At 48.4% G+C, this 16,132-nt stretch overlaps 1 protein-coding gene across 1 annotated transcript; it reads left to right on the top strand.

Moving 5' to 3' along the window:
• Positions 1–6,876: 6,876 nt before the first annotated feature.
• On the top strand, positions 6,877–7,854 carry LOC147701036 (uncharacterized). Its single transcript, XM_086929296.1, has one exon. The coding sequence runs from the start codon at positions 6,877–6,879 to the stop codon at positions 7,852–7,854; it is 978 nt and encodes a 325-aa protein (XP_086785422.1).
• The last annotated feature ends 8,278 nt before the right edge of the window (positions 7,855–16,132 follow it).

Below are 16,132 nucleotides of genomic sequence, written 5' to 3'. Positions count from 1 at the left end.
AATTGTCATGCAATACTTGGGGTACCAAAGGAGGGTAAATACTTGGGGCAGTCGGAGTAACCAATCGAGGTGGGCCTTCTCCAAACGGCTGATAATTTGGGACCGTGGATTTAGGTCTGCAAAACCCATCCCCTTCACTGGTTTTACTATCCGTACCCGTTCCATCTGTCTCGCTATCCCTCCGACACCGGGGATATTTGGCAAACGGGTTTGGTGAACTTAAAGGCTCTGACTCTGCTACATAGGGAGGTGGGTTTTTCATCAACAAATCTTCTAGGTGCTCGTCTTCTGGGTCCCCTACGGGCATTAAGTGATGAGTTTTTTCTTTACTTTTTCCTTTCCCTTGTTCTAATACCCCCATCATTGGAAACAAACCCTCCACCATCATGCTTTGTCTCCAATGTTTCATTTTCTGCTCTTTGGTTTCTCTATGGACCCTCGGATACCATTTGCTCACTCCCTTGTCCATCCGGGGTCTATCTCTCTCCAAAGCCTCAATTTCCCATTCTTCTAGGGCCTCGTACTGGGTTAATCTGGGTCTGGGATGTAATTCATTCATGCGGGTCCTCAAGTTAAACAGGATTCTGCCATTAAACGTACCATCAATAGGAAATGCTAGGACTCCGTCATCTGCAGTATATTTTGCCCAATTCTCTAGCCATACACAGGTATGATACCCCTTTTCAAACATCATGAAGGAAGTAGGAGTATTCGGTGGAGGAATGATCACACCCTCCCTCGTTCTAATGGGCTTGTCTGTTTTAAAAAAATTCTTTACCTTGTCGGCAAATGACATTTTTCTTTTTATTCCATACATCATGTGCGGTCTACCTCGTATAATCTGTTCCTTATAGAAGCCTGAGTTTTGTGGATTAGGTAAAAACTCAGGATACCACATATGCCTTTCCAGGCTCGCTTCTAACTCGGCCTGATTAATTTTGTTTACCTTTGTACTTCCAATGCTAGCGCGACTTTTAGTTGGTAGAAACCAATCAACACTGCGAATACAAAAATCCTTGTCCAATGGGTGCGCGGCCTTTCGCGAGACTAGGTCTCACGCTCCGGCACTCACCCCTCCCTTACAAATTCAGCTTCACTACACACCCGCTGTCTTGACCAATACCAGCGCGGCACGGAGTGACGTCAGAGCAGTCTTCCGACCGACTCCCTCCTTTACAAGGTAACGGAAACTTTTAACTTTTCCTAAAGTGCGAGTGCAAATCTTAGTTAACAACACACAACGTCTGCTACTGTGTTTGAGTGTTCTAAACAGGTAGAAAAATTTTCTTTCACTACTAGTAAACCACTTCTGTCTACTTTTCATTCACTCCGGATAGACTTCTTTGCCTAACCTTCACACGAGCAATATAGAACCTGTTACTCCTCTGACTCATCCACTTTTTTCCGGGAAATATACTAAGTCAGAATTTCACCAGCGGACTATTTTACTTACCATTCAAGCCTCGGAGACCCTATTACTCCTCCCGTATGTGACCCTTACTAGGTGATATCACAATGGAAGTTTTATAACGGACTTGTAGCTATCACTTATGCAGATGCAGGAAGGTCCTAATTAGTGCTTCCAGGTATTCCTAACCCTGCACTAATGACTCACAACAAGTGACTTTTCCAGCTAACCGGATTCTGCTCACCGTTAGCTATATACCTCCCCGGGGATTCGGACTACACTGAACACTTACAAACAATTTCTTTGTTAATATTACATGTAACACTTATAGCAGCAATGCAAAATCATTTACATACATATACAAATCCTTAAACAGTTGCACAGTATTAAAATTAATGCAATAGAAATTTCAGCAGCACATTTTATTTTCACGGTTTGTTTATCAACTATCCTGTCTACCTATCTTAACTAGTCCTAACCATACTACTGCTACCAGAAAATTACTGATAGAGCGCGCAGGTCACCCGGGTCACAAGTTTACCAATTTTCCCCCACGCACTGGGCCCTGGCGTGAGTACGAGGACTGAGTTTGCGTGAACCGGGTGATTTCTTGCACGCCACTATGAGTAATTCTGGGTGGTGACTCTTACACCACTTACTATTCATGTACCTGACTTACCACAGGCACATTACTCCTGACGGATCAGGAGCTAGCAGTGGACAGGTGACAAGTTTCCTAAAAGGAGTAAAACTTTACATATACCAAGTACGTTTATCCACACTTTTACTGTAAATGACCACAGACACCTGATAAGTTTTAAAGATTTATCAAAAGATTTCAGAATGAATATGCCAAGATGATAAGCCAAATACACAATAACACATCAAGTGTTAAAATTAAAGCCACAATGTAACTATGGATTAGGGCAAGTACCATTAGAAAAATTGAGAACACTGAAAGGTAATGGGCTATTCACCGCAAACTTAAACTAGGGCAAGGGACATGAAAACAGGACCTAATATGAGTACTTAACTAAGCTAGTTGTTCTATTCTTACTGAATTTCACTGCAAACATGCTAAGGGAAAGGGGAAAAAATGGAACACACTGATATACTACGACAATTCGATAATACCCTACAGGTGGGGAGAGAAGTGGAACAATTCTAAATAAAACAATAGCATATATTGCGCATTCGAAGGTGACAGAGCAATATCACAGGCAAGAGTGCTTTATTAAGGAGAGAAAAGAGAGAGAAGTAGAAAGACGTAAACCCACAGTTTAATAATTACCTAGATAGGAATGAGGACTAACCCTGGCCACGGGTCAGTACGGGAGGACGGGGACAAGGACCCTCAAGGAATGGAATACCAGAATGCGAGCAGGTACAGCTCACGGACAGTCAGGACAGGATACCCCTCAGGTTTTGGGTCAGGGCTGGGCTCACCAAGGTACGACCAACACCCACAGCTTCGGATGCAACGCCTGCGTTACCCCTCTCTGCAAGTAATCCGCCAGTAACCACGATTGGGTTTTCGAATTTCCCCAACAAAGTGCTCCGCCAGCACTTAAAGACTATTTCCACCCCTATGAGTTTGTGGAAAGTATGGACAGAGTGCTCCGCAGCACTCTAGATTGATCACCTAATAGAGTTCGTAGGGTCAGTGACAGGTCTGCTACTCGGACAAGTCGGACAATTTCCCTAAGCTACACTAGGCCAGTTATACGGTTTGGGGACCCTTAGACCACCCACTAATGTTTCAAGTGACAGTTTCCCACATTATGATTGGTCAGGAGAGGTGACTTGGTCATTGTCACCTCCTAGAATTCAGTGTTCCCATCATTACTATTACATTTTACACACCCGCCCCTTGGGTTCACGTTCCCAGGCATAGGAATACAGAAGACAATACAAGTGCATAGCATATAGCAACAGTGTTGCTTCGGGCAAGGTAGAATTCAGTCTCCTGGAGAGGGTTCCCAGGCGCATCGGGCTTCAGGAGCCAGCTGCCTTGTTTTAGCTTCTGCGCAGTGAGGTTTCTCCCAGGTCACATAACACTTTTCAGAGGAGCTTCATCATGGCGTAGCTCATGTTTGCCCCAGAGACGCGATACATGAAAAGTAAGCGAGAACAAATTAGAATCATACATAAAAATGATCACACTGTATACCGTGATAGATTTAAACACACCCCTTATTTTATAACATCTATAGTATTAAAGTTTAGTGCGAAAAGACAGATAGGCGAAAGCAGCGGTAGCAAGCAGAGAGCGTGGTGAGAGACAAGCGGCCATATTTGCATCAGTGCGCATGAGCAATACAATCCCTCCAAAATGCGAGTGCGTCACATCACATGGGTTTGACCGACGCATGCGCAGACTGGATTTCTGCAAAGCAGCCATTTCCTTAGTGCAAGCATTGTGAGGATGAAAAGACACACAGGCAAGCCTCTCGGGGACACCCGCGTGTTGGGGAAAATGCTAAATAAACGACGGACAGTTGGATTAATATGATTATACGTTAGGTGAGGTTCATGAGTGAGAGCAAGTCGCTTTACGTGCGAATCCTTGCTCCATCACATGGATCTCTACGATATCATGTTATTAGACTCTGCCCCCCACTTCAACTCATTAGAGGTGGCGCCTCTGCTATCCTATAAATAAAAGTATTCGTATGCGACTACATCATTGGGACATCAATATTTATTTATACATCAAGTCCCACCTCTGTCACGTGATACGAGCCTTGCTCACGCCGATCACTTGATGAGGGTGCATGTAGACATCCTCGTTATGATGTCAGACGCCTTGCCTTCCGCCTCTGTTTTCACGGCAATTCTATCATTAAAATCATCCTTATTTTACAAGGGCAGATGAGAGCCCATGGGAGCCGCCACCAGCATCACTTGCATGGCATTCTGCTATCTTAAGTAAGTACCCGGGGATGACTGAATTCATAGGTGTAGTATAATTTCATTTTTTATCGTTAGCTTTCTTATCACTTATATCACTATAAGGGGGGCTTGGGGGAGGGCAGCCGACCCCTGGGAGGTCTCCTCCCCCGGGCTGTTTGGGAGGTTTTGGGTGGGGATCATTTTCGAGCAGTTTCCATTTGGGCTTCTTTAGGCTTCTTTTGGTTGTTTTTGGGAGCCCAGCCTATAAATGGGTTGGGCTCCTCCCCCCGGGCACCATTTTAGGCTTAGGTGACCTGGTGGCCGGTTGGTTTTGCAGCTAGTTTTTATCGGTTAGTTTTCGTAGGTTCTTTCAGTCGCGAATTTGTAGTGATTGTTTATTCAGGTTCGTGATGGCTGGCGAAGATTATCGAGTGCTTGAAGCAATTAGTCTGCTTAGCGAGGCGGGCCGCTTGGATTTGTTCATAGGTGATCGAGAACAGGTCGAGCCCCAGCGTCCCCAGCGTTTGGCATCAGCAGGGGTGTCGGCGGTTGTGGCGGCATGTTATTCTCCTAAACGACGGCGTCAGGAGGCGGTAAGTGAAAGGGGCCGCTCCAGAACTAGGAGAGCGGTCCCGGGTGTGAGGGCGCGCCGGGGGAGTGGTTCGGGGCCTTCTGAGCAGGCGGGTGCGGTGGGGCTTGCTGTTGGTGGGATTGGGAGGGTTGGTGAGATTCAGACGGCACCGGTTGATATATCAGCGGCAGCATTACGTGACAGAGCTGCTTCAGCTCCAGTATTACGAGGTCGTCGTGCCTCTAGACAGCGCGGTTGCACGCGCCGCTCTGCATCGGCCTCCGCGGTGACGGTTGGTGACGCCATTAGCGGGGGAGGGGCGGAGGCCATCTTGGAGCACGAGGCAGTGGCATTTCGACTGTTACAAGGCGATCAGGTTAATCCTGTGTCTGAGGGGTTTTCCCATCAGAGTGGTCTCGGGCAGGATGATTTTTCGGCGCCTGTGGACGTACAGAATGACAGTTTACTCACGCCTAATTGCATACAGAGAGTTTCTTTTCCTACAGGTCATGAGATTGCTGATTTGTCTGGGGATTTTGGGGGTGCTGTTACAGATATGGGTCAAGTTAGCCCCTTATTGTTTTCTCCTTTGGTCTCAGTTAGGGGTGAGGTGGTTTCTGTGTGCAGTGGTTCGGTGGGAGAGGGTGAGTGGGCGCAGATGGGGGGCTTTGAGGGTTCTTCTATTTTGCACTCGGGTATTGGTCATAAGGTTTTAGCATCTCCCCAGGTCACCTTTTTGCCTGAGTCGGGAGCCGGGCATGGGGAAGGGTCTTTTCCTGTGGGGGAACCTTTGAGTGAGCCTCAATCGGGGGTCAGGGTTCGGTCTTGGGGCGGCTTGGATGTCTTTCCATCTTGGGAGGAGGGGATCAGGGACGCCTCGGTCCGGCAGAGGAGTGGGAGCCTTGGGGGTATACCTGCGATGTCTGGTGCGTTGAAATTTCCAGGTTTGAAGGTGGGTGGGAGGGATAGGGTTTCGGGTTCCTTGGGGGGTTCGGTGGTTCAGCGTTCTCAGGTACAAGGTCCGGCTTCTGAGTTTATTCAAGCTTTGTTAGATTGTAGTACCGATGAAGAGGTATGCACCCCTTCCCCCTCTCCCCCTCGGTTGAGCGCTGTTCCTAAAAAGAAAGGCCCGGTTGGTCCAGTTGTTTTTCAGGAGAGTGGTCAGTGTTTTTGTAGAGCGGCAGGTGAAGTGTCTTCGGTTTCTGGTGTGTTATGTAGTAAGGGACCCGGCACATCAGTCCAGCCTTTCTCTTTGCAGGTTAGAGAACGGTCTGGAGCAGCGGACTTGGTAGGGCGGCAGGCAGCCCAGTCACACCAAGGTGAAGGGAGGATGGAGCCTTGCGCGGCACGTCCCATACCATCGAGGGATCCCGTCGTGGCCAACACAAGCAGGTTCAGCGCGACCTTGATGGCCCCAACGAGGGAAGTCACCACAGGCAGTGTAAGTAGGTTAAGCGTGACCTTACTGGCCTCATCGAGGGATTACAGCGCTGTTCATGAGAGCAGGTCAGGCACGACTTCTCTTGTGCCTCAAGTTCTCCAAGGTCATAATTTGGTTTTGCCGGTTTGAAAAGCTGTTGTAAGTGGTAATAGCGGAGGAGGGTACCGACGTGTACAGTCGGCCTCCCCGCCACGGTCACAGTTGAGGGCTGGTAAGGCCCGTGGACGTTCGCAAACATTTGAAAATGTTCAGAAGAATGTGGTGTTACCTGCTCCTCCCCAGTTAGAGGAGTTGTTTATTTTGGATTATGATGAGGATAGCCCTGAGGAGGGCGAAGTGTGGGAAGTTGTGTCTGGGGGGGGGCATTCTCATGTCTCTCGTAGTTCGTTACAGGCACCGGTGGTGCAGAGTCATGAGGAGTTGTCCAGACCACGAGTGCTCGGCCCCTCGTTGAGGGCTCCTCGGAGGGCGGAGGACGGTTCGCGTGTGGCATGGAGAGCGGAGCCAAGTCAGCCTCCTTTGTTGCGTCCAGGTGAGAATGTAGAACATCATGTGCAACCTAAAATGGTGTCTGTTGGGATTGGGGTGGATTTGGTTTCTGGGGGAGCTGATGGTAAGTTGTACAAGGGTCGCATTGTGAAGGACCAAAGTGTGGGTACGGCTGATGAGGATAAAGGTGTAAGTGCAAAAGTGGTCAGTGGTACTTCCACAGTTGGTTTGGACACGCCCAAAAATGTTTTACATAGTAAGGAGTTGAAGATCAAAAAATGGCCCTATATGGGTGTTACTAAGCCTTTGGGGGCTCATTTAATGCTCAGTACCAAAGAAAGGATATGGAATGGTGAGTACGTGGAGCTGTTGAAATTGTTACACCGGGAGGTCCGGGCCAAAAAAGGTTCTAAAGAAGAGGAATACGAGTTGGCTAAGCGCCCTAAGGTCCCTTTGAATATTGAGAACTGGACGGCGGCCTTTTTAATCTATGCCAGCGTCTATTGCGAAAAGTTCCCTGAGCGCTGTGTCTCCTTGTTTAAATATATGGATGTTATTCGGAAGGCACAAATAACAAGGAATGATTTTGCATGGGCGCAGTATGATGAGGAGTTCAGGGCGCGCATGGCCTGGGACCCGGAGGCAAAATGGGGGGAACTAGACACAGATCTTTGGCAGCATACTATGGGTTCCTCTGCTAGTGGTAAGACTATTTTTACTGCTAGTGGTTTTCCTTTGGTTTATCGCCCCTTTCAGGTGCGACCCACCCGGAGAGGGGTGGGGGCCAGTTCGCCAGCGCAGTCCAGTTCAGGCACATGTTGGGATTTCAATAAAGGGGTGTGTAATAGAGAATATTGCAAGTTCCGTCATGAATGTTCCCAATGTGGATGGAAAAATCACCCCTTGTCGAGATGCTGGGGACCTAGGCCTTCCGGTGGTCACCAGGGGCCACAGCAGGGGTCAGGATCTTATGTTGACCCACAGCCACCTCCAGCTCCCAGGGGAGGGAAATCGTCATCTGGCGTTGGGCCCAAAGGCTCATACACCGGTTAATGTTCTTCATCTGGCTGCCGCTTTGCAGGACTATGAGCCTGCGGAGCTGTGGACGTTTTTATTGTCAGGTTTTCAGGATGGTTTTCATCTGGGTTACGAGGGTCCTCGTTTGAGGCGTTGGTCTAAGAACTTGAAGTCGGCAAGTGAACATACTGCTGTGGTCCAAGAGAAGTTAAATAAGGAAGTGTATGAGGGCAGAATGGCAGGTCCTTTTGATGATTGGCCTTTAGAGAATCTAATCGTTTTCCCCATTGGAGTGGTCCCCAAAAAGGAACCTGGGCAGTTCCGGCTCATGCAACATTTGTCTTGGCCAGAGGGTGGGTCGTGAATGATTTTATCGACAATGAAGCTGCCTCTGTGTCCTATTCTTCTGTTGACGTGGCTATGGCATTGGTTGTAACAGCAGGCCCTTCTGCTTTAATGGCAAAATGCGATATTAAATCGGCATTTAGACTGCTTCCAGTCCATCCTGAGGACTGGAGTCTTCTGGGTATCCATTTCCTTGGAAAATGGTACGTGGACAAGGCATTGCCAATGGGTTGCTCCATGTCATGTGCATTCTTTGAAACATTCAGTACGTTTTTACAGTGGTTTTTCACTCAACAAAGTGGACATACGTTGGTCACACATTACTTGGATGATTTCTTTTTTGTGGGTGCGGCAGATTCTTTGGACTGCCAGAATGCTTTGTTTACGTTTCAAACGCTTATGGCTCATTTGGGCGTGCCACTGGCTCCTGAAAAGACCATGGGTCCTTGCACGACCATGTCTTTTTTGGGAATCAAACTGGATTCACAGACTATGCAGGCGCGATTACCACCGGACAAGAAGCAAAGAATGTAGGAATTGGTGGGGGTGATGTTGTCTAAGGAGAAAGTTTTGGTGAGGGAGGTTCAAGTTTTGCTGGGTCACCTTAATTTTGCATGTAGGGTGGTCAGGGCGGGCAGAACATTCTGTAGGCGATTGGGGAGGGCTCTCTCTGGCCATTACTTGCCACATCACTGAGTTCGTTTGTCAGCAGGGGTCAAAGAAGACTTGCGTATGTGGGTCACTTTTTTGCATTCTTTCAATGGTGTACCTTTATGTAGGGAGGTTGACTGGTTGTGGGATGTTCAGATTTTCTCTGATGCGGCTGGCAGCGATGGTTTCGGTTTGTACTGGCAGGGAAAGTGGTGTGCACAACAATGGCCGGAGAGTTGGAAGAATGGAGGCAGGAGCATTGCCTTTTTGGAATTGTTCCCGGTTGTGGTGGCAGTTACTTTGTGGGGCCAGGATTTGGCTCACAAGAAGCTTCTTTTCAGAATTGATAATATGGCTGTGGTGCAAGTGATCAACAGACAATCTGCTAAGGACATGCAGATCCTCAAACTACTCAGAGTTTTTGTGCTAGGTTGCCTTAAATTTTACATTTGCTTTCGGGCCCTGCATGTTCCTGGTGTGGACAATGACATTGCGGATGCTTTGTCTCGTTCACAGTGGGAGAGATTCCGTGGGCTCGCTTTGGAGGCAGACGAGGAGCCGACTCCCATGCCGGAGCATCTGTGGACGGTAGGCAACACAGGGTTGTTCAACTGGTTTTAGGTTCTTTGGCTCCATCTACTAGATTAGCATATGAGTTAGCTTGGAATGAGTTTTTGGCTTCAGGAGCTTGTAAGAGGGAGATTCTTTGGCAGAGGTCAGAAGACGTGGTTCAGTTCATTTTGTGTTTAATGGATAAAGGTTTATCCAGAGTTACAATTGCTGGTAAGTTAGCGGGTGTTTTTTTCATGGGTAAGTTGTTATGGGGCTATGCTCCGTCGGCTGGGGAACTGGGTAGGCGAATGTTGGAAGGGTGGTCCCGGGAGCGGGGCAGTGTTCGGGCGCTGAGGTCCCCTTTGTCTTGGCAGAAGTTGTTCAATATCATATCAGTGTTGCCTGTGGTGTGTACGGATAGGACGGAAGCTTGTCTTTTTGCCACTTTGATGGTCTGGATGTTTTTTGGAGCGTTTCGGGTGGCTGAGTTGTTGGGCAATAAAGTTTCGAAGGGTATTTTGTGGGGAGATGTGCAGTTGTCAGTTAGGGGTGTTCATATTTGGCTGTCTCATTCTAAGATGGATCAGAGGAATACAGGCAAAGGTATTTGGAGACTTGCCCTTTGCGGTGGGCTCGATGCTGGTGGGAGCTTTCGGGTGGTGCTGTGGAGCATCCTGTTTTTCAACACTTGGATGGTCCGGTAGTGACCAATTATCAATTGCGCATGGTCCTGCGAAAAGCGCTGCGTCATCTGGGCCTTGACGAGTCCTTATATGGCACACACTCTTTTAGAATTGGGGCCGCAACTGAGGCCTTTAACAGGGGTTGGTCGAGGGAAGACATTATGGGCTTGGGGCGCTGGACTTTAAACTGCTTTCAGCGCTATGTCAGACGGGAGACTGGGGGAGCGCTTGCGTCTGCTTCTGTTTTGCCTCTCTGATACTTTTTTCTTTTTCAGGTTCCGTGGCTGGTCCTCGCGCTGAGTTCTTGACAGTTTGGATCATGGGGCATTCATTCATAAAGAGAGCGCAACTTCAAGCTTGTCTGAGTTATTTTGGCTCGATGTTGGGGTTTAATGATCGCTTATTTAATATTGTTTGGAAGGGGAAGGGGGGTATGTTGTGGAAAGACTTGATTCCGGCCCTTAATTCTTGGTTGGTAGGTGGGGTTTGTCCAGATGTTTTAGTTATTCATCTTGGGGAAAATGATTTGGGCTTGGTTAAGGGTGTTGTTCTTCTTCGTGCTATGAAAAAAGATCTTTCTTTGTTACATCAGCATTGGTCAGGGTGTCACCTCCTGTGGACCGAGTTGATTCCTAGGAGGGTTTGGAGGAATGCTGTGAAACCCAAGGCCATTGATAAATCTCGTAGGAAAATCAATCTTGAAGTTTCTCGGTTTTGTAGGGATTTAGGCCTCGGTCGCATTGTGCATAATGATATTCGTTACAATGCTGTTGAATTTTTTAAAGGTGATGGAGTCCATTTGTCTAGAATGGGGATGGATTTGTATCTCTTGGAATTGCGAGAGGTACTGTCTCGCTGTTTGTCGATTCAGAGTTTCTTGGGTGAGTAGTGTATCTTGTTGGTGTTTTCTGCTTCGTTTCAACCCCCCCTCCCCCAGTTACTTGGTTTCTTTGTGGGGGGCAGAAAGGTGGGGGGTTCCTTCGGCCTCTTCCCCCACTGCTTTCTGGGTGGCGGATTATTTTTGGTTTGCCAGTTTTGGGCCATGATGGGAGACGATAGTTTTTGAAGTTGGATTTGTTGGGGGAAGTTGTACAGGTTGAGTTTGTGTTCGGAGACATGGGTTGGGGGATCTGGATTGACTTGGGATGTAATTGGGGTTTTGAGTTATGGCTTTGGGAAATGTTGAAGTTATAATGTTGTTGTGGGATTGTGGTATGGTTTATTATGTGATTGGGTATGTACGGGTGGGGGCGGGTTCGATGAAGGATGAGGGGCGGGGCGGGTTTTGGGGGTTTGAAAAATATACAAACAAATTGGTAAGGTTTAGATTGTTAGGCATTTCCCGAGGTTATTTTGTGTAAATGTGCACCTGTTTCATTAAAGCGGCCTTTTTCACACTATAATGGTTTCTGGTCTGCTCACTCTCCCCCACCCCTCCCTCCAAAGGGGGGCTTGGGGGAGGACAGCCGACCCCTGGGAGGTCTCCTCCCCCGGGCTGTTTGGGAGGTTTTGGGTGGGCATCATTTTCGAGAAGTTTCCATTTGGGCTTCTTTGGGCTTTTTTCAGTTGTTTTTGGGAGCCCAGCCTATAAATGGTTTGGGCTCCTCCCCCCGGGCACCATTTTAGGCTTAGGTGACCTGGTGGCCGGTTGGTTTTGCAGCTAGTTTTTGTCCCTCCCTCCCTCCCCTTTTCTGCTGTTCTTTGCTGTTTCTTCTTCTTTTCTTTTGCATTTATTAATTAGTTTAGGCGGCTGGTTGCAACAGGTGGACATGGGGGTTTTCTATATTGTTATGTTTTGTCGCTTGGAACAGGTGCGGGCGGAAGATTTTTGGTTTGCCAGTTTTGGGCCATGATGGGAGCCGATAGTTTTTGAAGTTGGATTTGTTGGGGGAAGTTGTACAGGTTGAGTTTGTGTTCGGAGACATGGGTTGGGGGATCTGGATAGGCTTGGGATGTAATTGGGGTTTTGAGTTATGGCTTTGGGAAATGTTGAAGTTATAATGTTGTTGTGGGATTGTGGTATGGTTTATTATGTGATTGGGTATGTACGGGTGGGGGCAGGTTCGATGAAGGGTGAGGGGCGGGGGCGGGTTTTGGGGGTTCGAAAAATATTCAATCAAATTGGTAAGGTTTAGATTGTTAGGCATTTGCCGAGGTTATTTTGTGTAAATGTGCACCGGTTTCATTAAAGCGGCCTTTTTCACACTCTAATGGTTTCTGGTCTGCTCACTCTCCCCCACCCCTCCCTCCCAATCGGATTTGTTAATCTGGCGTGTTGTTAAGTATACAGCTTTAACAGGTTTAAAGACAAGCAAATCCTGGCTCCCTGCTATCATCTGCTCCGATATTAGTCGAATTGCAAAGCTGATGTACTGTTAATCATTCAGCTCTTAAAGCTACGAGGCCCCGCAGATACTGGCTTTTAAAAAATATATATATATGTATGTATGTATATATATATATATATATATATATATATATATATATATATATATATATATATATATATATATATATATATTTTGCCGATTTAGCTATGACATAAAACAACATCAACCATTCCTGACCTTTTCTTTCTTAAAACAACTTCTTGAAAACCAATTATGAATAACATTGTCACTACATTTTAAATAATAGATGCCGTCACGCCGACACCATTTAGTACCTCCAGCAATATCCATAATACCAGACTAGTAGCTACATGTCGTTTATTTATTTATTTATTTATTTATTTATAGGCTTGTTACGCGCCGGCATCACACCCGAAGGTGTATCTCCGCGCGGTGCTGTGAGGTGAACAGGTCGAAGAGCTCCTCCTAGAATAGTACAGTCTTTAGACGTTTCCTGAAAGCTGAGTGACTCTGGCATTCTCTGAGGGAGAGGGGGAGGTTGTTCCATAGACGAGGACCCATGATGGATAGGGCACGGCCTCCCTGTCTGGTCTTATAATGTCTAGGAATTTGAAGCAGCTGTTGGTTAGAGGACCTGAGGATGCGGGATGGACGGTGGTAAACAAATTTGTCTGTGAAGTAATGTGGTCCCAGATTGTGTAAGCTTTTGTGTATTACACAGCTGATCTTGAATTCTATCCGTTTCCGGATAGGAAGCCAATGAAGGGCCTTGAGGAGGGGGAGGGACGGTGTTCTGGGGGGGGTATTGGTCACCAGCCGTGCTGCGGTATTCTGCACCACCTGTAGTTTATTAAGCACTCCCTCATTGGCCGCTAGGAGTAAGCCATTACAATAGTCCAGGCGGCTCAAAACGAGGGCCTGGACCAGGGTCTTCCGGGTATCGTCAGGTAGAAGGGGGAACACCTTCCGAAGGAGGCCGATAATGTGGAAGCAGGACCCTGCAGTGGTGCTGGCGTGGTGAAAAAGGGTGAGGTCCTGGTCTAGACGCACCCCCAGGTTCTTTACTACCTGTTTGGGGGGCGGGGCCTGTCCCAAGCTAGGAGGCCACCAGTCTGGGGTCCACAGGATTCTCGCCTCTCCGAATAACATGACCTCAGACTTTCCCACATTGCACTGTAGAAAGTTTTTGGCCATCCAGCTGGCGATTGCAGTCATGCCGTTGGAGAAAGCTTGTCTAATCTCAGGAGTAAAGGTCTTAAAAGTAAACAGCAGCTGCGTGTCGTCAGCGTAGGAGATAGGCATGAACCCAAAGGACCTTATCATGTCGGCCAGAGAGGAGACATATACGTTAAACAACGTAGGGCTAAGACATGAGCCCTGTGGGACTCCTCTGATGATGTTAGCCGAGGTGGAACTAAAGGAGCCCATGTTCACCGTCTGAGTCCGCTCTGAAAGAAAGCTGGTAAACCATGCCAGGGCAGATTTGTCAATGCCTATCTCCTTTAATCTGGTAAGGAGAATGGAATGGGATATGGTGTCGAATGCTGCGGACAAGTCCAGCAGCACCAACACCACAGACAACCCTCTATCCAGGGACATGCGTATGGCATCCGTAACGGAGAGGAGGGCGGTCTCAGTACCATGCCTGGGCCTGAACCCGGACTGAGAATGGTCTAAGCTGCCAGTCTGCTCAATGAAGGTGGAGAGATGGTGATTGACATGCTTCTCCGTCAATTTGCCGATGAATGGCAGAAGGGAGATTGGCCTCAGGTTGGTCATGTCTGACCAAGGGATGGCGGTGTTCTTCCTGATAGGCTTGACTATGGCCTCCTTCCACATCCGGGGGACCAGTCCCTCAGATAGGGAACGGTTGATCACCGTCCGAATGCAGGGGCTGAGGACACTCCCAATGAGGTGCATGACCCGGGCAGGTACGAGGTCTACTGGGCTGCCTGACTTAATGGTCCCAATCAGAGAGTTGACCTGGTCTAAAGAGATCTCAGGGATGAATGATAGTGAGGCTGGGGCAGCACAGGCTGTTCCAGGCTGAGAACTGGAAGAGGGGACATTATCATCCACGGATGTGTTAGATTGGGAGATTTTTTGGTAAATGGCATCAATTTTATCCGAGAAAAAACCGGCCGTGTCATCGCACAGTTTTTGGGTTAGCACTTCTGCACTGTCGCAAGCGACAGGCTTGGTAAATGTGCAGAGCACCTGGTACAACATTTTGGGGTCGTTACCGGCCCCAGAGAGTTGGGAGATAATATGGGACTTACGGGCAGCTCTGATGCTTTTATGATAGAGTCTCATTGCTGAGCTATACCTATCTCTATCGACAGTGCTGCGCGAGAGTCTCCAAGATTTCTCCAGCTTTCTGCAAGCTCTTTTCTCCGCGCGCAGTAGGTCTGAGTACCATAGTTCTTGTTTACGGTCCGACCGCTGATTACAGCGTCTTAGGGGGGCGATCATATTGACCGCTGTACTCAAAGCATTGTTGAATTTGGACAAGGCCAGGTTGGGGGAGTCTGAGGGAAGAAAATCAGGAGGAATAAAGGCAGTTCTAAAGGAATCAACGGACACCTTGTGCCACTGTCTGCGCCAAAGCGGCAGAGGGACAGGGTTGGGGCGTTCCTCCGAGAGCGTGGGGAGGAGGAAGTGGATTATAAAGTGATCGGTCCATTCCACCTGTAAAGGGGGGTGACAGGTCAAGGAATGGGAGTTCGATAGGATTAAGTCGAGGGTATGCCCGGCCTGATGAGTCGGACCCTGGTTGTACTGTTTGAAGCCTAGGGCAGATAGGTCAGTCAGCAAATTGCGAGTATCAGCGTTGTCAGATAGTTCGCTGTGGACATTGAAGTCCCCTAGGAGGACAAAATTAGTTCCAGATCTAATATGGGGGGCTAGAGTCTCCAGGAGGATAGACGAAGCCTCAGTGTAGGGGCCCGGAGGACGGTACACTAATGCTCCCTTCCAATAAGATAGGGGCGAGCAACCAATTTTAAAAACCAGTATCTCAATGTCGTCAGTGCAGCATTGATCGAGAAGAGTGACAGTGAGAGTATCCTTGTAGATTACCGCAACCCCGCCGCCAGTTTTAACTGGGCGGTCAAGCCTAAGAATCTTATACCCCGAAGGGACCCCCAAGGTGATAGCAGGGACCAGATGGGGTTTAAGCCAGGTCTCGGTACAGAAACAGTAGTCGGGGCGGTTTGAGTATATTAGGTCCCAAACTTCCGAATGGTGCTTAGGGAGAGATCTGACATTACATAGTATGCTATTACCCCTGGGGAGCAGAGGGTTAAGGTCCACAGGAGTTGGAATGTCAGCAAAGGGAGGACCAAAAAGTGACTGGAAATGACAATGTTTGCAGGAAAACGGGCCCCCGGGACATGGCCCAGGGTCCTGTGCGCAGCCTTTAGGTGGCGGATGCCACAGATTACGTAGGTCTTTAGAGGAGTAACTTAGTCTATCCGCTACTCTACAGGTGGAAGCAGCAGAAGTAGGGGTCATGGCCCCTGGCCCCGTTCGGTCACGGACGGGCACAGACGGGCTCCTCTCTGGCTCGTCTCAGGCGCGACTAAGGCGCCCCCTGCGCGCAACCGCTGCGCGCTTGGGCGACGAGAAGGCTTAAATGCCCTGCCTGAAGTGATAGCTAGAGCGCTAACAGCGCGAGAGTGTGGGTGGGGTCACTGGCTCTTCCTGTCCCGCCCTCCGCTCAAGCGGCACTGG

This window comes from Lissotriton vulgaris, chromosome 7 (assembly GCF_964263255.1).
Source record: "Lissotriton vulgaris chromosome 7, aLisVul1.2, whole genome shotgun sequence".
Taxonomy (NCBI): domain Eukaryota; kingdom Metazoa; phylum Chordata; class Amphibia; order Caudata; family Salamandridae; genus Lissotriton; species Lissotriton vulgaris.
The sequence above is the reverse complement of the archived record's forward strand: the minus strand, read 5'-3'. Positions and strand labels throughout refer to the sequence as shown.

Excerpts from the sequence above, each read along its gene's own strand:
- LOC147701036 (XM_086929296.1), top strand. The coding sequence starts at position 6,877 with ATGGTGTCTGTTGGGATTGGGGTGGATTTGGTTTCTGGGGGAGCTGAT.